Here is a 25,497-nt window from a genome sequence, read left to right as displayed (position 1 = left end):
CCTGGCAAGTTTCACTCACAAGGAAACCCAGACGAGCAGAATACTGCAAAGCAGAGAAACAAGAAAGACTTGAGTTGCAAGTGGACTTTGTTTATGACGCGGAGTACATCTCCCTTCTCTGATACGTGGGGTCTGCACGTTAACCCCGCCGTTCGCAAAGAAGCGCCCAGCCGAGAGCCCACCGTCCACAGGTGTGGATGCCCACCAGCTGAGCGGGAGGCCTGGCCTCCCATCCGACCTCGACCCTGACCATGAGGTGGCCAGGCAGGTCCAGGACCAGCGGAAAAAGTAACCATTCATTCACTGGCCCACTGGTCCCGTAGTTATGAGCACCTACTATGCACTGGGCTGGGTTCTGGGTGGTATTTACGGGAATCCTGCCACGAGCTAGGAGCTTTAGTTATCTCCCCTCATCTTTGCCATCTCAACGGACACGGTGTTTTTATGACGTCCTTCTGGATGAGGAAGGGGCGTCCAAAGAGCTCATGAGCTGAGCTAAATCACACCAGCTAAGGCCCAAGCAGGACTGCCCCAGGCTGTCTCCTTTCCCAGCTCAGGAGCTCCTGACGGGGAGCATTTCGGGGATCCCACAAAAGGCTGCCTTCGGGTCTGTCCGCGTGCGTCCACCCTCTCCTGAAGTCCTGGAGTCCAGAGGGCGGATGTCAGACCGCTGCTGGTACTCTGCGAAACCGGCGGCTTTGTTTTCTCCTTTTTACACCTTTAAAGGTAATCCATTTTATTTGTAATAAATCAAAGAACACAGAAGTGTGTAAAGAATTTCTCCACGTCTTTCAAACAAAGTTGAATCCAACCCGTTGACCCAGTTCGAACCTGGCCTTTCTCTCTATACTGTTTCCCCACTCAGGCTAGCTGTGACAAGGAGGCGCACAGACACTCTGTTTTTCTTTCAGCTGTGAAAGCTTTTCTTTCCACTTTTGACCACAGGATGCTGCCTCCATGGGAGTTTCAACGGAGCAGTGGCCACACGGTTTCGGGCGACCAGGGCAACGGCCCGAGGAGAGCAGGTCAGGCAGGATTATCAGCGCCGGCGCCGCCCAGAGAGCCGCCTCCTCCCCTGAGCAGCGTCTGAAAGCCGGTCACGGGAGGACTGGCTGCGACCTCACCGAAGAACAGCGGCAGGGCTGGGGTCCACACACACCTGTCACCCACCGCTGCCCTGCACACACACTCACACTCTCTCTCTCACACACACTCACACACACAAATACACACACTCACACACACACATTCTCACACTCACACACACACTCACACACACACTCACACACTCACACACTCACATACACACTCACACGACGTTGCTGCATGGGGTCTGCAGCGTGCCTCCCTGTTCCAGCACAAATGGTTAAAAACAGACTCGTCATAAGTGTGTAATGTCTTGAACTAAAATAGACTTCCTTAATGATTTGTTTTCTCCAATTTCACCACAAAATGTAACGCAGCCAACAAAAGAACTATTCTTCCCCGCGTATAATAACATGTTATTCAACAATCACGTAAGAAAGTCTACACAGGACACTGCCAAGGACCTGAAATGGAGTTTCGAGCTGGGATGTTTGAGAAGAACTCTTTTTTTTCCCCTTTTTCAAGTTTCGCTCCAAGGTTTTGAGTGAAGTGGTGTGAATATCTAGGAACACGCAGCTGTGCTTTCCTGCGGTGACATGCGTGCAGAAGTAGTTACGGCTTACTTTATGACAAGGGTCACTGAAAACATCAACCATAAAAACATATAAAAATACAAACACGTTCTCAGCAAGCCATGTACTTTGTAGCAGAACAAACACATTAATTGCTTCGGTCCTTGGAAGGGCAAACAGATCCCGGCGAGGCTGGCTTGAAAGCACCCCTTGACTTTCTGAGGAGCACAGACCCACCAGGCCATTTGAGGGGCGGACCCTGGGGGAGGAAGAGGCCTGGTGGACCCTAAAGGAGGTCAGAATAAAATGAAATCATGGGTTTCTTCCCTTTTATAAAGGAGAATGCAAAAGAAAGAAAAATTATAATGCTGTGAAGAGCTAACACGGACAAGGTTAATGGCACCCCACTCCAGTACCCTTGCCTGGAAAATCCCATGGGTGGAGGAGCCTGGTGGCCTGCAGTCCATGGGGTCGCCAAGAGTTGGACATGACTAAGCGACTTCACTTTCCCTTTTCACTTGCATGCACTGGAGAAGGAAATGGCAACCCACTCCGGTGTTCCTGCCTGGAGAATCCCAGGGACGGGGGAGCCTGGTGGGCTGCCGTCTATGGGGTCGCACAGAGTCAGACACGACTGAGGCGACTTAGCAGCAGGAGCAGCAATAAAGAGATAACAAAAAGGGGGAAAAAAGTGAAATCACGCTGTCTATCTTCCTGAAATATATAGTTGATCTTAAGATGCACCTCCTAGTCACCAGCCCATTGGAAAATCACAGAAGATGGGAAAGTAAAAGCCCCATCTGGATGCACGTCGATGCAAATCCATGGTATAAAGATGTCAAGGGACAGCAATGCTACCAAAAACCTTCTGGATGTGTTACATTTCTTGGAAACTTAACTGAATATATTAAGATGGAACAACTAAGAGAAAGCAGAGCTAATGAATTGAAAAAATAGAACATCAAGGGCAGGCTGTTGTAACGACTCAACTTTGAAATGACTCAGAGTTGGGGTTTCTCTACATGAAAGTTTCTCCCAAGTGAGAAAATAAAGACTACCTGCGGGGGTGGTGATGGCACAGGGCCTACTAGGAGCATACACGTGCACACAGATATATGCACACACACACGTGAATCCATACACACACATACATGTGCATAGACACACAGGTACACACACATGCACGACACAGATACACACGCACTCCCAAATATACACACATGCGCTATGCACATAGACACACACGGTACATATACGCTACACAGGCACAGAGCACACAGGAGAACGCCACGGGGGCATATGCACACATGTGCCCCCACACAAATACACACACAGACACCCACGTGGCGTGTGCAGGACACGCACGTACGTCTGCAAAAAATATATATACACACACAGATACAGTACATATACACACACATCCACACTAATCCATACACACGTATGGTGTACACACAGACTACACGGGTACATGTACACACACTTCCACATGGTGCACACACATATACACAAATATTGCACACTAATCCACACACACGTATGGTGTACACACAGACTACACGGGTACATGTACACACACTTCCCCATGGTGTACACACACATATACACAAATATTACACACGAATCCATACACACGTATGGTATATACACAGACTACACAGGTACATGTACACACACTTCCACATGGTGTATGCAGCTCACACACTCACGCACACTAGGGTACAGAAGTGACTGCATTCTGCACCTGTGATTCGCTTCAAACTCCAGATCTCCTGTGAGCCCCCAGGCCCTGGGCGAGCCGGCTCACCTCCTTGGCCTCAGGCTGTGGCGCCAACACCCCCCTCACAGGGCCTCTGAGACGAGACCAGGCAGCGCAGGGGGGCCCGGTGTCCCACCTCGTCCTGGGCAGCTGCTGGCTCAGGACGCCCGGGAGAGGGCTGAGTCCAGTGGGGCCTGCGTGGCAGGGCAAGCTGCTGCCTGTGACTTGTGACCGCAGGAAAGCTTCGTGGGAGAGGCCTGGTCCTTGAAAGACCCTTGCACGTCGGGTGAGGTGTCCCTACGGAGACAAGACGAGGACAGGCAGGAGCTGTGGGCGCGCGAGCTCAGACGCACGTGGTGCACACTGACCGCCTCCGAGCGGAGCAGGGGCTGCTGCAGCAGCTCTGAGTGTTTCCTTTGGAGCGTGCACAGCAGTAAACACACACATCACACGGACTCCTGTCTGGAGCCAATACGAGAGGCCCCTGACGATATGGCTGTGATTCAGCGGAATCGGGCTTCCTAATCTGTTATCATTTACAAACTGTCTATCTGTGACTCAGCACTCCTGAGACCTGCACACTTAACAACAGATTCAGCATAAATCTGAAGCGGGAGGCAGAGCTCAGGGCGGCATCGCCTCTTCACATTGTTACTGAAAGAAGACTATGAACTTTATTATGAAAAAAAGAGAAAGGTGGATAAAGAATCCCTTGGTAATAAAAACATACACATAAAAAATATTGGATTTCACAATCAAAATCTAACAAAAAAGTTTTCCCCTTTGGCAGTCAAACTAAAATTTGAGGAAAATACTTTAAATTCCCTTCACAGAGTTCAAATGCAGCTATAACATGCAAATATAAGGAAAAATATTTTCATGTGGATACTTGATCAGCAATTGCTTATGCACCCTGTAAACTTTAGAACTTTTCTTGCATTAAATATATTTAATATGCAATTATCATGATAACAGTCCAACATCTATTTCCTTTATGTAATTCCATTCAGATGTATTATAACCTCCTAGAATTTTATGTATTTAAATTTTAGGAGGAATAAGAGGTGCTCATAATTATTTTTAAGAGAGAAGAATGTTTTAAAGACAGAGATAACACATACTCATTGAAGAATACGTTCATTTAATTTCTAAAATTCTGTTAAACACTGTAATTTACACATATGTCTACAATATAAAGTCTCAGCTTCTAAAAAATATCATGCCTGCCCCTAAATTCCTCTTTTATAGCTCAAGTTCTCAATGAGGATTTCACGCCTGTAAGCCTTAAGAACACCCTGGCTGGTCACTAAGCTGCTCTGCACATGTGGGTCAGGGCCTCCGCTGGGAACTTGGTCCTGGGGTCCTAGCTTAGACCCAGGGTCATCAACTCGCTCTGTGATTTCAGTGAAGTCCCAGAACCACAGGTTCCAAACAGGAATTGACCAAAACAGCTGTGGGGAGTCCCGACAGGACAGTCCCTTCGTGCCGGCACACGTGGGCTCTACTTGCGGGCACACGCGTCACAGCCAGCTACAGCATCCCAGGGCGAGAGGGTGTCCACACAGAGGCAGCTACAGCATCCCAGGGCGAGAGCGTGTCCAAACAGAGGCAGCTACTGCAGCAGAGAGGCAGGAAACACTCCTTTTCCTCGCGCAAGGGAGCACAGACATTTGCTCCTTTCCTTGTCTCCTGGCAGAAATGGCAAAACTCTCCAGCATGTCAGAAGTTAGTGGATCTCCCTGGGGCTTAGGGAAGGGGCTACAGTAAAGCTGCTGAGCTGGGTTCCTTCCTGGGGATGCTGCCAGGGGTCCCTGCGGGGGCTGGGGCACAAGCACGGGGCAGGGCCTGGAGCGCGCCAGCCTCGGGCGGGCGGACACTCCTGGAGCGTGCCTGGTGAGGGCAGGATGGGCAGGGTGGGCAGGAGGGGGGAGGCTGACGTTTCTTTGGTAATAAAAATGCAATTTATATAAACTATAGGAGACGTGGTGAGAAAGTAAAAGAGGTAATTGTTCGCATTCCAAACGCTTTAATATATAAACTGTGTGACCATCACTCATGAGCAGAGCAGCTGCTAGCAATTTCTTCTCTTTTTTCCCCCAGGATAAAATTCATGCTGAAGCCAAGAGATGTTTCTCTAGTGAATGATATTTTGTATCTCAGGTCAAAACAGAATTGTGACATAATAAATTTTTAAGAAGTCAGGAAAGCTTTTAGCTTGAAATTTGGAAGAAGCTCCCATTTCTAGCCAGCTAGGAAGGACCTCGTCAGTTTCGGGGTCCAGGGCGCATGGGCCCGGAGGCGGCTGGGGGCCTGCTCGGAGCGCACATCTGTTCCCAGCGCAGGGCTGGCATGCGAACCATTGTCTATGGGAAGTGTGTGGGGCAGCGTCTGCCAGGGTTAAAGGCCGGGTCAATCTGATCAAGAAGCTAAAATTAGCTTCTGTGTGTTTTCCTGAAAAGAAAAAAAAAAATACTGTAAAGCTCTTTGTTTTCCTTCAAGGGCCGTTCTCAGATTTCAGTTTCTGGTGTGTAAGCTACCAGGAAACAGACGGCTCTGACAAGTGACTTCTTGTTCGCTGCCTTCCGCGCTGTGAGACCCCGCGACAGGCCACCTGAGCTGGACTCGCTGCCTTCCGCGCTGTGAGACCCCACGACAGGCCACCTGAGCTGGAGACGCCTGCAAACGCGAGCCTTCTGACCCAATTCCCATCTTCCCGTTTGAAAGTATTAGCGTTATGAAATTATTCAAAGCAAATGCATTTGGAAATTCAAAACCAGAGCTATATTTTAAAGTATGTGATGGTTTGGCAAAGCCCAAACACATTAGGAAACGCATCATTCTGAGAAGTATTGGGGTGAGTTCTAGGTCACAGATTACTGGTAGGCTTGACAGTGCTCTGATTATTTTCAGAGGAAGTGAGTTCCTTCAGACAGAAAAGAGAGGGAACGTTCCCATCGGAACTCCATGGCAGTAACCATCTGACAAACTCAAGGAGCAGAAAGGAGCCATGTAGACAAAGTACGCAGTCACGAGACAATTCAAGACAGACACCAACACGCTTTTAGGCTTGATGACGCTCACATACACAGGAGAGAGGGAGAAAGAGAGGCAGAATTCTTGGTCGTGTTGCAGGCTTTGTGATGGGAGCAGAAGAACGTCCGAGGCTTACTCACACCCTCACAGATCACACTTACTCACACCCTCACAGATCACACTCACACCCTCACAGATCACACTTACACCCTCACAGATCACACTTACTCACACCCTCACAGATCACACTTACACCCTCACAGATCACACTTACTCACACCCTCATAGATCACACTTGCTCACACCCTCACAGATCACACTTATTTACACCCTCACAGATCACACTTATTTACACCCTCACAGATCACACTTACATCCTCACAGATCACACTCACACCCTCACAGATCACACTTACTCACACCCTCACAGATCACACTTACTCACACCCTCACAGATCACACTTACACCCTCACAGATCACACTTACACCCTCACAGATCACACTTACTCACACCCTCACAGATCACCCTTATTTACACCTTCCATATTACACCAGAAAAGCCAGATCACAATGACCTAGCTTTGCTTCAGCAAACACCTCTTTAATATTTTAACTGCTTAAACATTACTAATTTTAAAAAACTGTAATATAATAAAATGTGATTTTAAAAAGATCTATGATGCAGCCAGTGGTTTGGGGTATGTGTGGTTTACTGCAGTCGTGTCTGACTCTTTTCGACCCCGTGGGCTGTAGCCCCCCAGGCTCCTCTGTCCATGGGGTTCTCCAGGCAAGAATACTGGAGAGGGTTGCCATGCCCTCCTCCAGGGATCTTCCTGACCGGGGGATCGAACCCAGTCTCCCACATTGCAGGCAGATTTTCTTTTTACTGTCTGAGCCACCAGGGAGGTCCAAAAATTAGATTATGATGATCTATTTTTGCTTCAGCAAGATACCTCTTTAATATTTTAACTGCTTAAATATTATTAATTTTTTTAAAAAATAATAAAATATGATTTTAAAAATCCATAATATAACAAGTATTTTTGGGTACATGTGTTTTACTGCAGCTAAATACTTCCCTGATAAAGTGGCATCTGAGAGAAGACAGAAACGGCTGTTCCCCTAAACACAAAGCATCGTAAAAAATACCTGAACCAACATGAAAATATTGTCTGTTTGGGTCTTTTATACCACAGGATTTCCTTTTTTCTAAACATCCTCTCAATTTCAGTGACTTTTTGTACTTTTTAAATTTAGAGCTCATTGAAAAGATTTGGCTTGTGTATCAGAAGTATGTGAAATATTTGGCAAAACTCACTCATATATAAAATTTACTTATTTGTAAAATATAGAAAAAACTATCTAGCTTCTATCTGTGAATGCTCTAGAACTCTCCATAGAATGGTAGGCACCTGCAGTACCAGCCAGTCAGCTCAGCGCTCAGTTGTGCCAGCCTCTGCGATCCCATGGACTGCGGCATGCCAGGCCACCACCTCCCACTTGAGTCTATTTTTTTTGAATCAGAAATTATATATTTTGATAGACGATTAATACAGTTCCATGTTATCTGCATTTCCCCACCACCCCCTCTGCAGTTTATAATCAGTCCTCTTCCTCACAGCTCTGTTTAGAAACGGGAACCATAATACTAAGCAACAGGAGCCGTCTGTCAGGCTCCCTGGGGGCTCAGATGCTAGTCGGCCCGCACAGCAGGAGACCCGGGTTTCATCCCTGGGTACGCATCGAGTCTCGGGGTCTGCGGATACGCCTTCCTAACCGCGTCACCTTACACACAGCTGACCCGCCTGTCCTTGGGGGCCTTAAGGCGCCTTGCGGTCCGGCTCCCCGTCTGCCCCACCTTGAGGGCCGCCCCCCACACCCGGATCTGCCGCTCCTAAAGCTGTGACCTGGTCTTCGGCCTTTCCTTCCACACACTGTTTTTCAGTAAATTCATCACTAACACGGTTTCAAACAGCTCTGTCCTACTGCAGAGCTCCTGAACCTGGGTCCCCGGATGGATGTCAGGGGGTATGCTAGACTCCACAGCCAGGGTGGGAGGCGTGAATACCGAGATCCGCAGGAGACAAACCCAAACCCAAACCGTGTCTCCACCCTGGCAGCATCACCAGCACCGCCAACGCCAGCCCATGGCGCCACCTGCCACCCCCCTGAAAGCGCTTCTCCCACGGGCTCGGGGCGCTGTCACCAGCCCCCCCCCCCCCCGCCTCCCCTCTTCCTGCCTCTCCAGCAGCACTAATTAGCTGCCCGTCCACGGCGGCCTGTCCCACTAGCTTGGGCTGCGGCCCATCCTCCTTCATGCTCAGATTCAGGCAGCAACTTGCAGGAGGCCCGGGTGTGCCCGCAGCCAGGGGAGCCAGATACCCGCCTCCACGGCGCCCCAGCCTCTCCCCAAGTCCCCCCGAGTCCCGTCAGGCCCAACCCCGGCCCCATGGGGCTCCACGGAGCCTCGCGTCCACCGCCTGAACGTTCGACCTGTGGGGCTGAGGGTCACAGCCGGGCCGGGAGGACCAGGCGGAATAATGCGTGTTGCACGCCTGCGACAATTGAGTGCTCACTCTCTGCAGCTGTGTTGTGAACATCCCCGCGCCAAAACAGCGATTGTCCTCCTGCACCCTCTGCCTCGGGCTCCGGGGCTGCCTTCTCGCCTCCTAATGGGATTTTAGCAGGTGGGGGCGGGCGTTAGGTCACCCCCAGCAGCCAGCTCAGTGCCTTACGCATTGCAGGCGCCTACGAAACACTTTATCGTCTTCCTGAAGCCACTTTTCCTTGGGCCAGAAACTACAGAAGTGCAGGCAGAAGGAGGGAGGGGAGCACACAGGGTCATTTTTTTAAAAAACAATCTAGATCCTTTACTTGCAAAGAAAGAAATTCCCTGTGGGAGTCAGTTGCCATTCAAAGCTGCCCTGCAACAGAGTGCCTGAGGTTTTACATAAATCAAAGCTGAGAATATTCCTGGTAAAGTTTCACATTAGAGTGTCCTTCAAAATACCTGACTCTTGTGAGAACATATCTGTAGGAGACACACACACACACAAAACCCTAAAAAATCACAAAACATACATTTTCTTAACTTTAAAAAATGTACTAGACCAAACTTACAACAAAACTTAAAATTTGCAAAATGGCAGACAAATAAATTAAAAGTTGGCTTAAGCTGAGGAAGCTGAGTAAGTAAGGCCCATCTGGTTTGAAGAACTAGTTAAAATATCTGTAGTCAGGGCTTGGGGCAGTTCTCAGGAGCGAGCCTGAGACGCTTACACATACCTGAGTCTACAGATACAGCTTTTGCATCAGCAAGCTATTTTTGTACAAATAGAGGCTCCTAAAATTATGTTAATGCTTAAAAGTTTGGTATATGTAGGCATCATTTTCACTTTGCTTAATCTGTTAATATGCTAAACAAATGCTTTCTACAGATATTGTAATGATACAGTTATGAATCCAAATTAATGAGGCAAATTAAAATAGCCTGACTTTAATTATACATACTGGGTTACTTTGCAATTCTGAAATCTCATCACGAATGACCTAAGGCTGCTTATAAGCTTCCAATTGCTATCCGAAATTAATTTACGCCAGTACCTGAATATGGTTGACCCTCCACAGTGCTGGAGTCGGGGCACTGACGTCGTGTGGAGTCGGAAATTCACGTGTAACTTTACAGTTGGCCCCCTGTACCCCCAGGACTTGGTACAGGGGCTTCCTCATCCACAGTCAACCCTCCTTGGATGGTGTAGTACTGGGCGTGTGTGTGTGTGTGTGTGTGTGTGTGTGTGCGCACTCAGTCATGTCCACTTGGGACCCCATGGACTGTAGCCCACCAGGCTCCTCTGTCCATGGGATTTCCCAGGCAAGAATAATGAAGTGGGTTGCCATGCCCTTCTCCAGGGGATCTTCCTGACCCGGTGGCTGAACCTGAGTCTCCTGCATCTCTGCATGAGCAGGAGGGTTCTTTACCACCATGCCACCGGCAAAGCTCACAGCAGTAAAGTATTTACTGTAAAAAAAAAAAAATCCTCATAACAAGTGGACCTGAACAGTTCAAATCCATGTTATTCGAGAGTGTCTACTGCCTATACAGAATGGAGAATTCATGCAGTGATTATTTATTATAATTCAACAAATATCTACTGAATATATACTAACTTCAAGGCACTACATTATATGTTTGGGAAAGAGTCCTAAGGCAGAATCTCTGACTTTAAAAATGCTGTAAATCAGCTTTATTAAAAGATAAGGATTTATTCTATTGCTTCAACCCCCACTGGCTGAAATGGCTTCCACAAAGCCAAAGGAACAGCCGTGTGTCTTCAGATACTCAAAGACACCCACACGTTCAGGAATTCAGAAAGCCACTGTGCTCAGCAGGAAAAGGCCTGAGAAGACCTTAAGCCTTTTCACCTTAGGCTGATCCCTGGCACAGACACACCCAACAGTAATAAAAACAAAACAAAAAGAAAAACAAACCCTGGGAAGGAGAATTTCATTTCCAGAGTTAACTTTTACCCAATTCAAATGTCTAGTTTTCAACAACAAAAAAGAAACAAGAAAGTACGAGCTGCTCAAAGGGACAAAATAAATCCAGAGAACAAATACCTGAGGAGGCTCAGACTCTGGGCTCACTAAGCAAAAGATGCTCAAAATAAATCCAGAGAATAAATACCCGAGGAGGCTCAGACTCTGGGCTCACTAAGGAAAAGATGCTCAAAATAAATCCAGAGAATAAATACCCGAGGAGGCTCAGACTCTGGACTTACTAAGCAAAAGGTGCTCCAAGGCTACGCGACAAAGTCAAGAGAGTGAGAGAGGGACAGAGACTAAGAGAAGAGACAGGACTTGTAAGAAGGAGCGACAAGGAAATCCTGGAGCTGGAAAGCAAACGCAATGCAAGGTAAATAATAGAATGAATAAATGAATAATAAAAGATATGGCGGAAGGGTTCAAAAGCAGATTTGAGTAACTAGAAGCAGCAGCAAGCTTGAAGATAAGAAATGTGAGATTACTGAGTCAGAGCAACAGAAAGACAAACAATGAAGAAAGTGAGCAGAGCCTCAGTGACTCGTGAACCCCACGAAACAGGCCACCATCCCCGCTGCGGGTGTCCAGGAAAGAGGACTCAGAGAAACGGCGGCTGGCAGCATCCCAACCTGATGGAAGGAGGACCCTACAAATCGAAGAAGCTGGACAAACAGGTGGGGTCAACTCAGAGAGAACTGCACTAAGATACACAATCAAATTAAAGAAAAATTAAGACAGAATCTCCAAGAGATGAATTAGGAGTTTAGGAGGAACATATACACACCTCTGTCTATAAGACGGGAACGGCAGGACCTGCCACATAGCGCAGGGAGCCGTGCTCAATACCTCGGACTAACCCGCGATGGAAAAGAGCCTGAAAAGGAGTGTGTGTGTATAGACACATGTGAAACTTGGATGGATGCTTGGAACTAATACAACATTGTAAATTGACCCTACTCCATTAAAAGGAACATGAAAAGAACAATGAAAGCACAGATTATTAAAGTCTTTCAACTTTCAAATCATTAAAAAGAGAGAGGGAATCTTGAAGCAGCAGAGAGAAGAGCCTGTTCAGACAGGAGGGGCCTCACGAAAGACCGTTAGCCAATTTCTCAGCAGAAACCTTAGAGGCCAGAAGCCAAAGAGCCTCTGGTTGAAATATCTAAAGTGAAGAAAAGAAAACACTGTCAAATGAGAATTCTATATCCAGTAAAACTGTCCTTCAAACATGAGGAAGAAAGCAAGCCTCCCCGGATCACCAGAGGCTAAGGAAGTTGAAGGAAGCCACAGCGTAAGTCAAAGTCTTATGGAGACGTGAGGATCCCCAGTAGAGTGGCCGCAGAGACGCCGTAAGGTCAGCACGCGGCGAGGATCCCCAGTAGAGTGGCCGCAGAGACGCTGTAAGGTCAGCGAGCGGCAGTTTTGGCTGGTAGCTCTGCCTTGCATTTCCTACATCATCTAACAGGCAAGTGTACGCGAGGCCACCTGCGGATCTAAGTCACCGGGCGCACGAGGTAGAGAGGCGCGATCCGTGCCGTCAAAGGCAGCAGGGGCCGCGCGGGCGTGGAGCTGGGATGAACTCAATCAGCTCACGGCGCCTCTAGGAGCAGCGCGGTCCACACGGCAACAAGACTGCGGGTGTGCAGACAAGGTGGCGAGAGGAGGAGGCGGGGTCTGCTTCCAGCTCCCCGCCTGCTCAGCGTGTAGCCCCAGGCTGGGCACTCAGCCTCCCGGCGCCTCTTGTTCGCTGCTGCTCTTCAGCCACTAACTTGTGCCCGGCTCTTTACGGCCCCACCAGCAGTGGCCCGTCAGGCTCCTCGGTCCATGGGATTTCCCAGCAGGAACATTGGAGTCGGTTGCCATCCCCTTCTCCAGAGGATCTTCCCAACCCAGGGATCAAACCTGCATCTCCTGCTGTGGCAGGCAGATTCTTTAGTGCTGAGCCACCAGGAAAGCCCTTTGGAATCTTGGCTTCTTTATTTATAATCAGGGACAATACCACATGCCCTGACCACTTCAGTGTCAGAGGAAAAATGATCTCATATGAATAAAACACTCAGCAAACTAGCTCTCCATAGAGGATTCAGATGACTGATAAGAACATTCACTTTCTGGAAACGACTGTTCTGTGTGAACTTACATTTCTGGCATCTGTAATATACCCATGGTCATGCCCCTCAGTGTGTTTATATATTAAAAGGGATAATGGGGATGCCTGACCTTTTCTGCTCCATCTACAAATAGCAATATTAATATTTCATGAATAGAAGACATTCTCATGTTCTAAGTTTCATGGTAGGAGCTCAGAAACCTTCACACGTTATTTGAATATATATCTTAAAAGAAGATGAAGTATTCCTTCATTTCCATGTTCCGGCCTCGGGCACAGCCACGCGATAAGGGGGTGCTCCTCAGAGGGCCCACTTTCAACCAAGGAGTTACACACCTCCAGCGGATGTGGTAGTTCTTAGATGACTCACAAGAAACCTGTTCTCACCAATGCTGCTAAAGCTTGCAGATGAGTAAAAAACCTTTGCCAACAAAGTTCCATCTAGTCAAAGCTGTGGTTTCTCCAGTAGTCATGTATGAATGTGAGAGTTTGACCATAAAGAAGGCTGAATACTGAAGAATTGATGCTTTTGAACTGTGGTGCTGGAGAAGACTCTTGAGAGTCCCTTGGACAGCAAGGAGATCCAACCAGTCCATCCTAAAGGAAATCAACCCTGGATATTCATTGGAGGGACTGATGCTGAAGCTGAAGCTCCAATACTTTGGTGACCTGATGCAAAGAGTCACTGGAGTCTTTTCACTGGAAAAGATCCTGATGCTGGGAAAGATTTAGGGCTGGAGGAGAAGGGGGCGACAGAGGATGAGAGGGTTGGATGGCATCACCAACTCAATGGACATGACTTTGAGCAAGCTCCAGGAGATGGTGAAGGACAGGGAAGCCTGGCTTGCTGCAGTCCATGGGGTCCCAAAGAGTCAGACACAACTTAGCAAATGAGCAATAAAAACCACAAACCCAAAACCTGAGTGTACTCAGGGCTGCCTGCTCACCTGGATGTGGCCCCCTGAGTCCAGGAGGAGGGAGGCATTCCCTCACCTTGCCCACAGGGGTGCCCTTCGTGAAGTTCATTTAGAAAGCTGCACAGGACCTCACATATGTCCAGACTAAAGAAAATTTACACCTGAGATAATTTTAGACACACGATATTAGGCAATGGAAGCAACTATCAGTGGCCCCACTGTTAGCAACTTGGGTTCCACCTGGTTTAATCTGCGCTTTGACCCACTTGTGTCCGCCTGGCTTAATTTTAAGGAAACCCTGCCAAGGCTCCCGTCTCAGCGCCCCCTGCCCTCGAGACCTGGGGCCGCTCTCAGAGGATGCTCACACATACCTGGGTCCAGAAGGCGCTATTTGAACCACAGTCTCTTCCCTTCCCCTTGGCGCTCAGCCTCCTCTGTGCTCAGTAATCAGGCAAAACTACTGCTTTCCTCTTTGATGTTCTGAGTGTGTGAACCTTTTTTCCTTTTACCATCCTTCTAATGGGGCATAAAGTGGTAGTCCCTGGAGAAGGGAATGGCAACCCACTCCACTAATTTTGCCCACAGAATTCGCTGGACAGCAGAGCCTGGCAGGCTACACTCCACAAGGTCACAAAGAGTCAGATACAACCGAGTGACTAACGCTCGCACACTCAAGGCAGCGGCAGAAACACGCCCCCATGTCCATTCCACTTTCAGACACACAGCAGGTCGGCGAAAACCACCACGCTGCCCGGTTTCGCTGGAACCGCGTGAACACTGGGTGCAGAGCCGGGAAATCCCTGAGAGGGCGCTTTCTTTTGCAACATTTTGCCCCAGGCACTGAACTGACATTTTGGTCTTGAAGGGCCTGCAAATGCTACCGGGCCAGTCTGCACAGAAGACCAAGAATCACCTCCCAGAACCACCCTCAAGAGTCCCAGAGGGTGGGAGGAGATGGAGACCCTCTGCCCGCACAGCCGGTGGGCGGCTGGGACGGCAGCCTGACTGTGAACGTCCCGGAAGCAGACTGACGGGGGCTTCTCATGTGAAAGGGCGCTTACAGGCCTGCTGGGGCCGCGCTCACTCTCCATTGCCTCCTCGAACCTGATTTCCTCACACGCAGGGCCTGCCAGATGTGCGGAGCGGCCACGTGAAACCGCGGAGACCTTCACCGGGCTGGGGCTTGGGGGCCGATTCCGAGCACCACGGTCAGCCCTCAGGGTGTTCGGCCGCTGGAGGAAGGAGGTCCTGGGCTCCAGAGAGCTCTGCCGCCCTGGGCCTGTGAATCACCCACCCAGAGGACGGGAAGCAGCCGGCGCCGCGGCCCGGCCGCGCACAGCCACGGACAGCCTGCTCCGCGGCGGGGCCCCCAGGGCGGGGAGGCCTGGACCCCCGGACCCTCGGCAAGGTCATCAGCGAGGGAGCCGGCCCTCCCACGGGGCTTCCTGCCCAAACTGTGTGGTCAGCAGCCCTGGGGTGGGGGGAGGCCAGCCCGGGGTCTGGGAGCTCTTCTTTCCCTTCGGAGGGAAGGCTCATCTCGGGGCCTCAGTGTGAAGCGTGAGGCACACCCTGGACCTCACTCCGTGACCAGAAAGACCCTATGAGGCGGGACCACTTGTTTTCCTCTTCTCCTCTCCTCTTCTCCCCTTCCTGAGAGAATGTAACACAAGGTAATTAAACGGTAAATTACTCAAAAGAGACAGATGCTGAGGCTCATGACAAATCTGTGCCAAAGACAAACTTCGTGCCCCACGCGTGTTCTGCTGACCTTGTTCCAGCGGCAGAAGGGGGAAACTACAACCCATCTTGCTCAAAACACAGTGTTCAGATGGAAGGGCAGTGGGCTGAAGACTCTTCATTATTCATGAGTAAGGTAATTTATGGAGGCAGAAATTAACACAAACCCAAGGTGCTCATTAAATAAACAAGGTGAATTAAGAGGTAGTTGGTTAGCTTCTCTGCATTTCTAGGCAACATCTACTTGGGAAACGCACCCTCCTTAAACCACTTGGTGTGCATTCCTGTAGAATCCCTGTCCTGCCCATCCGAAAAGCAAGTTCTGTGCACACACACGATGGACTCATCAAGGCAGGGCTGGGACTCCAGCTAAAAGTTACTGCAAATTTAAAGACATTATTAAGGGTTAATATTTTAAAATCTAGTAGTTAAAGTTGAAAAGAAGAAAGTTACTGATTTGCAGGTTAAAATGTTTGGCATGCTTTGAAATGAAGCCAGCTGATACTTAATTTCATCCAATAGCAGGAAAATGAAGGACACTGCACAAGGTTTTGTTAGGGGTCCATCGAAGGCTTAAAACATTTAAACCTATGGTTTAAAAGGTTTAAAAACTTAAAAGAGATTCCATGTAAAACATTTATGGTCATGGAAAAAAGTTGGGTGATTTCAAGATGCTAATTCCCATCAGGAGAAGGGCTGGGCCCAGGACACCACATGGCCTGGGCCGGACAGGGGCGGGGTCAGGGGCGCCGCCACCTTCTGCCACCGCCCAGAGGGGACCTGTCTTTTCCTGGAGTGTGCGACATCCGTGTGGACACACAGCAACTCCCTCTTTCACCAACCAGGAACGCGCAACAAGGCACTTATTCACACGGCTGTCGTGAGACGAGGTCTAAGCATCAGCCTGCACTTGGTTTCTGACACACTTCTAATTTGAATACAAGATTACGGCTTCCCTGGTGGCTCAGGTGGTAAAGGTTCCAGCTGCCAATTCAGGAGACCCAGGTTTGATCCCTGGGTCAGGAAGATCCCCTGGAGAAGGGAATGGCTACCCACTCCAGTATCTGTGCCTGGAGAATTCCCTGGACAGAGGAGCCTGGCGGGCTACAGTCCACGGGGTTGCAAAGAGTCGGACACCACTGAGCGACTGACACTTTCACTGCCTTCGGCTTCTGACACACTTCTAATCTGAATCTGAGATCCCACCGCCCCAGGGAGGATGGACTGACAGGCGGGGCCTGTGGAGCTGCACCGCCCCAGGAACCCCAGGTGACTCCCCTCTCTCTGCAGACCCGGCATTCCCGAGCTGAAGATCTCGAGCTAACTGGACGATTCCCGAGCCACCTCCCCCCAGTCCAGAACCCCAGCGGGCAGCCAGGGGGTCCTTCTCTTGTGCTCGCCACCCTGTCAGCGACACAGAACACGCTGCTCTGACCCTGCTTTCTGTTCGGACGTCTCTCAGAGGTGCTTCCACTTCCTGGGGAACACGCTTGCTCTTCGCCACAGCTGCAAGCCAGCCACCTGGTAGCCTTATCACAACCCTTATTTAACTGTGCTTTATGTTAGATACAAATTGGTTCGCTATTGGACGGGAATAGGCTCGCCTCCACCCCAACTTCCAAGAAAAAAATAACGGTTATTTTGGATTTTTAAACCTTGTCTTGACTCTGTTCCATGGCTCAAACTAGGCACAGCTGATCATTTCAGCATAATTATTTGGTCCTTGAGTTTGACCCCAAATCAAAGCCTGTCATCTACCTAATGTAAACAATACTATGTCCTATTTTTAATTTTCAGCAAGGGTTTACTAAGCATCTGTTGTCTGTCTTTCTCTTGGCACCCACTAGGTATCAACTGGAGGTGGCAGGGGAAGATTTTTAAATCATCACCAGAGCGCCTCAGGGGCTTAGACTGTCATTGACAAGACAACACAGAAAGGGTGCAGGATAGAGCTGACCGGATGTCCAAAGAGCAGCTACATGAGTTTAGATGTTTGTAGGTAAGTCAGTAAAGAAAAATTTTTTTAAATTAAGACTGCTGCTGTCTTGGCCAGAATTATTTATGTTCACGTGCAGACTCTTATCATTTACTGTCCACACAATCTTGGGCAACTTCTCTGCAGCTTCTCTGCGCCTGTTTCTCTTCCTGCTTCATGGGGCCACTAAGAGGGGTGAATGGGGACACAGCCCATCCTGGCCTCTGAGCGGACGGCCCCACCACAGAGCAGAAGGGGGTGATCAGGGTGGGAGGGGAAGAGCCCAGAACCGGTGCCAGTCGGAGACTGCCAGGGAGGTCTCCTGGGGGCAGGACACCTGAGAGGCCCCTCGGTGACAGCCGGGGGATGCGAGAGCCAAGTCCAGGGCAGCCCTTCCCTCCTCCCCGCCTCCCGTCCCTGCAGCAGAAGAGTGAGACGCCCAAGGCAGCTACACTTGTGCCTCTGAGGGGGGCTCTGATGTCAAACGCTGGGGATCTTTATCCTGTGTTTACGGAAAATGATGTGAAATCAAAGGAGCCTTAACTTATGACACCACCACCCCCTGAGTGACCTTCACCTGTAAATCACCAGATTATGCCTATGACGTTTTAATTCTGATGAATCGACTATTTTACAGGTTCTTAGGCTTTCTGTATTTCTAATTCAAACCGGAAGTACAGGAGGGTGGACATAAGTAGCAACTGAACTGTTGCTGATAAAATTACGTGTAGCAGGTGCTTTTTGATTACAACAATTCTTACAGACACTAATTTCGTAATACGGTAGAAAATAACTATCCCATCAAGGAAAGAAGAGGCTACTGACTTGACGTCCCAGAGGGCCCTTAGGGAATTCCTCTCGCTCCCTCTATTTTTTAAAACATGCTTTCGATTCCCTGGTGCCCCATCACCTCTAACAGGGATAAGTCTCTCTCCCCGCTGGTCCTGTGGTGCCACTGAAAGAAACACGTCTGACCCTGGGCTCAGATACTGACACTTACTGCGGCAGACCTCAAGTGGAAGGCTCCCAGATGGGTGAGAATGAGCCAGCACACCGGCCACCACCTTAACAACCGGAGCGCCGCCTCACTAAACTCAGGGGCATATGCGTGGCCGGCTGCAGCCTGCACTGACGGCTGGATGCCTATGCCGCTGCTGAGAAAGTCGGCTCACAGCCCCTGAGCCAGAAGGCACTGGAAGAGCGCTGCTGGGTATTTTACGGTAAGACAGCTAAAGGTCTTGCTTTAGTAAAATAAAACCTACCGACTATTTTAGTCTGCAGAAAAATGTTTCAATATGAAAAGAACTTATAAAAGGGGGGTTGGTGAAAGTGGTCAGGTTAGCCCGTGTTTCTTTGCAAATTCTGTCATGTCCTGCCTCCTCCTCTTATAAAACTCCTTGGATGCTTGCAAACCCCTTTCTTCTGTAGCCAAGGGCTCATTCAGCAGAGAGGACACCTGAATTACATAAATCTCATCACAAAGTTACATTTCTGTGCAGAGCGAGGCTTGTCAGGAGAAAGGTAATGAAGAAGAATCGTGAGGATGGAGGGTCTAATGGCGTCCAGCTGCTCCGCTGTGTTGCTTGCTGATAAGACTTTGTTTTACGTTCGCAAGAGAGAACGTTTGGGAAAAAGCGAAGCTTCACGGGCGGGAAGTGCCAGTCTCCGGGTTTCACCCGCTCAGCTTTCGGTCACTCCCGCAGTTGTGCTCATGCCAGCTTTAATTTCCAGCATGCTCAGCTGTGCCACGTAAGACTTTAAAACTAAAAATTAAATTGCATCCAAAAGTGTGGAGCCACTGCACCTTGGGGAAAAGCCCCTCCACCTGCTGGGCTCGCCGCACGCTCAGATGCAGAGCAGCAGGAAGGCACGGGGTGGCGAGTCAATGTTCGCTCTGGTTGTCGGCTGCGGCTGGACTGATTGATTCTCCTGCGCTTACAAAATGGGTGTGTGCTGGGGGGTCGGGGGGGAAGCCATTTCCTCCTAACACAGAGCAAGTTTCCACAGAAGCAGAACCCGAGTCTCTGAAGACTGTTAGAACTGAAGAAACTGTGTGGTGCTGAGGATTCAGATTCCCCCGAATTCGTGAAGCTCTGGCTTCCTGGCCTCGTGACTGGCGTGCCGGCCACCCGGCTCCTCAAGGCTGAACTTTCCGAGGGCAGGAACGCATCGGGAGGAACCTTCGCCTGGGGAAGGAAGTTAGCAGGGAGTTCTCTGTGTGAGCAGAGCGCTATGACTCTCCAAAGACAGAGCCCCATCTGAGCAGCGTGAGCGCTGCCCTCCTGCATTTACTGCGGCAGGAGCCCGGAGCTAGCTGGGCAGGAAGGCGGGATGTTCTTTCAGGCTAATGAGACCTTCCTGCCCAGAGTTCCTTCCCCAGCGGGTGGGCGGGACGGTGGGAATGGGGGGCCCTGGGCACTTTCCCACAGGTCTGGACAGGATCTCCTGCCCGGGTCCAGCCCGAGAGGAAGCCGGTATGGAGGGCGCCTGGGGCCGGCGGGGGAGGCGGGAGGGGGCAGAGACCTGACAAAGAAAAGCACTGCCTTTCTGTTAAAGGGCAGAGGGCCCGAGGTCAGCCGCAGGTACCTGTGTGCAGGCATTCACCGCGATTGGTGCAAACCTCCCAGAGCTGCACCCCTGGGAACACTCCCTCCTCGCAGGAAGCCTCCAGATACAGGAAAAGCTCATAAAGTGAAAAGGGAGGGGCTGTGCTTTCCTTCCAGCTCCCTCTGACCAGGTCTCACATTACACATTTGCAAACTAATTACTTCGAGCCAGACATATTAAAAATTCCCCCTTACAACTAAGTGAAGGAAGGCAGGGAGAGTCGAGATTAGAGAACTCGGCTCCAGACTGAGATAGGGCTCTGAGTTTGAAAGTCTAATTAAGGCCAATACTGTTTGCGATGTGGTCATTCGTTCTCTCAAACACTAGCATTATTGAAATTACTCCTAACGACTTAATTGGTTTAACCAATACCTCACGTAAAGATCAGACAGCAATCAGCTCAGCCTGCAGAAGCTTCAGGAGCAGGAGTGGCGAGCTTTTATGGCTTCGGTTATTTTTATTTATTTATTTTACTACATAAATTTATCTCTGCGAAATTTCAGGTTAGACAATTTTACTTTAAACAGATGTCAGTCAGTATCCAAAGCAGCGGAAACTGCAGCTTGAATGGGCCGCGTTCTCCATCCGCACGGGTTGAGTGCCGAGCGATTCCCTTTCTTTCCCTCTGAGCTCCTCTGGTGAGGAGAAAGGGAAATGGCCATACTCCGTGACTCATCCTCTGGAGCAGCATTCCAAGTGTGATTTACTTAATATAGCCTCATAAATCACCTAATGCAGAAATAATCTCAAGATCTGCATGTAAACACAGCTATTAAAATATTACAATCACTCTGTTTGCTTAGCGCTCATACAGCATATCCCATCTCAAGGTAAGCAGCCTTTTCCCGAGGCGGGGCACACAGGGTGGCGTCCGGATGACCTGCCCATTGAAGAATGCTGAGCTTGGTCGAAGGCGGGACCACCTGAGCGCCACCAGGGCGTGCCTCACTCCCGGACGATGACACCGAGCTGATAGTTTTCTGCTTTCAATTTGCTGTCCCGTTTGGAAATCAAACTCATCTTGCTTCCTAATTGGCTGTGACACTCATTGGTGATTATTAATCACAGAAAAGAAATCCAGCTCAGGAAGAGACGTCAGCGCGCCTTCGACTGCATTCATTTTAAGGGTGTGCTCTGCGGCAGCCACACGGCGTTTGTTGTTAAGCACCAGGTGAGCCAGGGGGCCTGGACACACGGTGCCTCCCGGCGACACTCATGGTTGAGTCCCAAGAGCGAGCTCTGTTCAGCGCAGTGATCTGTCACGGGGAGCACTCACCCTCTGATGACTTCGGGTTAACCACTGAAAACCGTCTACAACTCCTAGCATGATCCCTAACCTCTGCAAGGTGGTAATCCAGTATCGGTTGTTAGCTGTCAAATTTATTTCCCTTTGCTGAAATATACCCTGGGTTTAATTAGCAGTCATTCTGGATGTTTTATGGAGCTGAGCCCAAGCGCCATGGCTCTGACATTTAACCCCTGACCCTTAAATATTTACCAGCTTTTAAACTGGTTGTGTACAATTATCCCTTCACGTACATCTCAGATCCATCATCCTGGCCGCCGCGACGACCACGTCAGAGGTGCTATTCCAGCTCACCCTGCACTCTCTCCCTGAAGCCGGAGGCAGAGCCGGGCCGCTGCACTTCGAGCTGTGGTGTGCTTGCATAGATGCTTCCCGGAGGAGCTGGGGGCTCTGGCCCCCATCTCCTACACCTGGGGCCAGCAGGCAGCAGGGCTGAGCAGCCAGGGAGCCCTGGGCCCAGACCCTGGTGGGGACGGCTGAGAACCGCTCATCTTCAGCTCACACCCAGGAAAGAAATCCTCCAGGAAGCACTTCTGTTCGCTCCTCTGAAGTCAACAGCATCGGGAACGACGCGGCAGCCAGTTTTAATCCCTCCTGAGTCTCCAGGCAGCAGATGCCTGGATGGACACACACTCGGCACACAGTCGGTTCCCACTATGCTCCAAGTGGGCACTGAACACACAGCCGCAGCTCCACACAGGCAGGCACGCCGACCGCGGACGTCAACCAGGTTTGTGTGAACAGAACATTCCGGGTAGAGAGTCAGAGCCAGAAACACAGGGGCAACCGCCCACCCACCACGCCCACCCGAGCAGGAGGAGAGGGTGCTGCTGGCGGGGACCCTGTGTGTGTGGAAAGCTCAGTCACGTGCGACCCACTCTTGCGACCCGTGCACCGTAGCCTGCCAGGCTCCTCTGTCCGTGGGACTCTCCAGGCAAGAACACTGGAGAGGGCTGCCATGCCCTCCTCCAGGGGATCTTCCTGACCCAGGGATCAAACCTGGGTCTTCTGCACTGGTGGGCAGATTCTTCACCACTGAGCCACCTGGGAAGACTGGGATCCCACAAGCTGAGTCTAAATTGCAGCCGGATGCTGGGTTCTCCCCACTTTACGAAACCAACGTCTGGGTTGCTTCCATGGAGGGAATTTTTTTTTCTTTAAGGGTCGCTGTTTTTCTTGCATCCTCAAACAAGTAAAACTATTCATTTAAGGTGTTTAGGAAAATTGGGAAGGGGCGGTTGCTGGCGGCAGCATGGGGACGAGCACTGATGACGCGTGCTTTGTGCGCACGGCCCCGCTCGGGACACAGTGTCACCACCGCAGCGTGAGGATGGCCCGGCTCAGGGGCCACGGTGGCCGGGGGCCCAGGACACGCCGGCTTCTCCCCTGCGCCCCCGGGGGGCTTCCTCTCAGGCAGCCCTCCCTGTCCCGCCCTGGACCTGCTCAGAGGCCTGCCCACATCCGGCCAGGACACCCTGAGGTCCTGGACGGCCGTGACCTCACGCCCTCCCGGTCAGCCTGTCACCCTCATCCTCTGCGGTCACCACTTTGGGCTCCTACCGCAAGGCCCTTCAGGACTTGCTGTCCAGACCGTTCCTCTGCTTCAAATCTCATCTATAACCTATTCTTCAGAGCCCAGCGCAAAGGCCGCCTCCTCCAGGAAGGCTTCTGTGGTGTGATCTCCTGCCTCCCCCCTTGCCTGCTGGGCGAAGTCTGGCACAGACTGCGTGGTGGCCGTGTCTGGGCAGTCAGAGCTGTGCTCTCAGCAGACCGCCAGGGTCCACGGCAGGGCCGGACTCTGGCAACAAGACGGGCATCACTGCTTTGCTCTCGGTTTGCTCTCAGCGGAGGCGATACAGCCTGACGCACCCCAGGGACCAGCCTGGGGGGGTGGTGGGACAGCAGAGGGGGCAACCAGGCCCCGGACACCTCTGGGCGCACAGATTTCCTTACAGCTACAGCCAGTCTGACTCACATTTTCTGTCACTTGAAGGCAGACACATCCTGACTTGGGGGCGGGGGCAGGTCCGTGTCCCCCGGCCGCCTGCGGATGTGTGGCAAGCAGAGCCCCAATCCTGCATGGCCGGGTGCTGCCCGGGGCGGCGGGGGAGGTGCGGGTGACGAGCCACATGCCAGGGTGACAGCTCCTGCCCACACCCGGGTGGGCAGCCCTGGGGCGGCGGGGTGCGGCCTCGGGCGGGCAGGCCCCTTCACGCCCCGGGCAGGCTGCTGCCACGTGGGCGGAGGAGACGGGCACCACCCTCCCGGGTCTCCCGGCTCCGGGGCTGGAAGGAAAGCACCCAAGTTAACATCCGTTCAGACCAGGGCGACCAGCACCAGCTGTGAGGCTGGAGAGCCCAGGACCGTGGGGCCCCCAGGGCCTCGGGCAGGATGGGGCGCGGGGGCGGTGCCAGCGCCCGGTCCAGACTGGCTCGCCGCCTCACCCTCCCCGCGGAGGTGACGCGACCCCCACCGGCCACCAGGCTGGGCAGGCGCCCCGCGGTCTGTGTGCAAGTTTGTCTCTAAACCTGCAGTTTCTCCAAGTGTGATGTATGGCCGACACACAAGGAAGTAACAACAGTCCCCCAAAGGCCCACCGCCCACTCCATGCAGAAGGGACTGTTACAACCGGAGGCGGGGCCGGGCGGCCTGGAGGCAGGGGCCTGGTGGGGACGTGAACTCTCCACGGGGGGCCTCGAGACTTGTGGGACGGCCTTACACGGGGTGCATCTATCTCAGGATTCAACGTAAAGTTCTCACCACACCATAATTTTTCATTTACCCTGAAGCTTAAACTCATAAACGCCTGGCATATTTCTGTTGTTGTTGTTTGTTTAGTTTGAAATTTCCCCAAATCACTGACAGACAATCTTCATTATCAGAAGAAATCTTTCAAAGCTTTGCACCAAGAAATACAACAAAGCGCAGCTTTTTCCCACCTCCTCCCCCCGGAGGGAGCAGAAAAAAACCCTAAGATGACAGCAGTGTTTTTTTTTGTTGTTGTTATTGTTGCTTAGAATATTTTGGTTGGCAATTTGGGGAAAGATAATGAATGTACAAGCTGGCCCAACTGTATCTACGCAGCAACTTTCAGCAGCATTACTACACGAAAGTACATTTCAAAATAACTTCTGGCACAATCCACACACACACTTCTTTTTATAAGCAGGCTAACTTCTCTCTTGGATCATTCTGTGCAAGTAGGAGAAATTAATAACAGAATTGCATCTATAATCTTAAAGTGACATTTCTTCAGATGAATCGATGATGACTGCATTAAGTGGCCTCTTTATACAGAATGGAAAGGGGGCCTCTGGGCCACGCCGTTCTGCTCAGTAAATGCCGCTAAACCTCAACATGTCTACATCGTGTCTTCCCAGAAGTTTTCTCATGTTCCATCTGAGTATGAAACATGACTCTGGTTACGGATGAAAAGTAGAAACAGTTGAAAGTAAGTCAGACAAACTGTTTTCACGGCACAGGGCATTTCCCGGCTGAGATGGAGGTAACGTGTCAACGCCGCCACCGGCCTCGATTTCTCTCTGACTTGCAGGCAGACCCCGCTCCTCTCTGTTTGTCCTCACTCTTTCCCAGAGCTTGCCGATACTGTGTCTTTTACAAACAGAAGGTCCGTGGCCGCTCTACACTGTCAGATGACGGTCAGCATGTTTCAGCAATAAAGTAGGTTTTAACGAAGGCACTTTTTTTGGACGTAATGCTAACGCAAGCTTAATAACCTCAGTACAGTGTGAACACTACACGCCCCGGGAAACCAAACAGTCTCGATTCGTTTTATTGAGGTGCTTGCTTAATTGCAGAGGTCTGGAATCGAGCCTGCAGTATCTCTGAGGTGGG

At 50.7% G+C, this 25,497-nt stretch overlaps 1 protein-coding gene across 5 annotated transcripts in view; it reads right to left on the bottom strand.

Annotated features, from left to right (window-relative positions):
- The window catches only part of GMDS (GDP-mannose 4,6-dehydratase), a 419,605-nt gene that overhangs the window by 134,060 nt on the left and 260,048 nt on the right, over positions 1-25,497 (bottom strand). The window contains exon 8 of one of the 5 annotated variants that reach the window (XM_042237510.2): positions 3,400-3,714. The exons of the other annotated variants lie outside the window; for them this stretch is intronic. Coding sequence (XP_042093444.1) covers positions 3,415-3,714 — 300 coding nt within the window. The 3' untranslated portion in view covers positions 3,400-3,414. Of the gene's footprint in view, positions 1-3,399; positions 3,715-25,497 lie in introns of those variants that run through there. 5 annotated transcript variants of the gene reach the window in all.

Source organism: Ovis aries, chromosome 20 (assembly GCF_016772045.2).
Source record: "Ovis aries strain OAR_USU_Benz2616 breed Rambouillet chromosome 20, ARS-UI_Ramb_v3.0, whole genome shotgun sequence".
Taxonomy (NCBI): Eukaryota; Metazoa; Chordata; class Mammalia; order Artiodactyla; family Bovidae; genus Ovis; species Ovis aries.
Note: the sequence above shows the minus strand (reverse complement) of the source record. Positions and strands in the feature narration are given on the sequence as shown.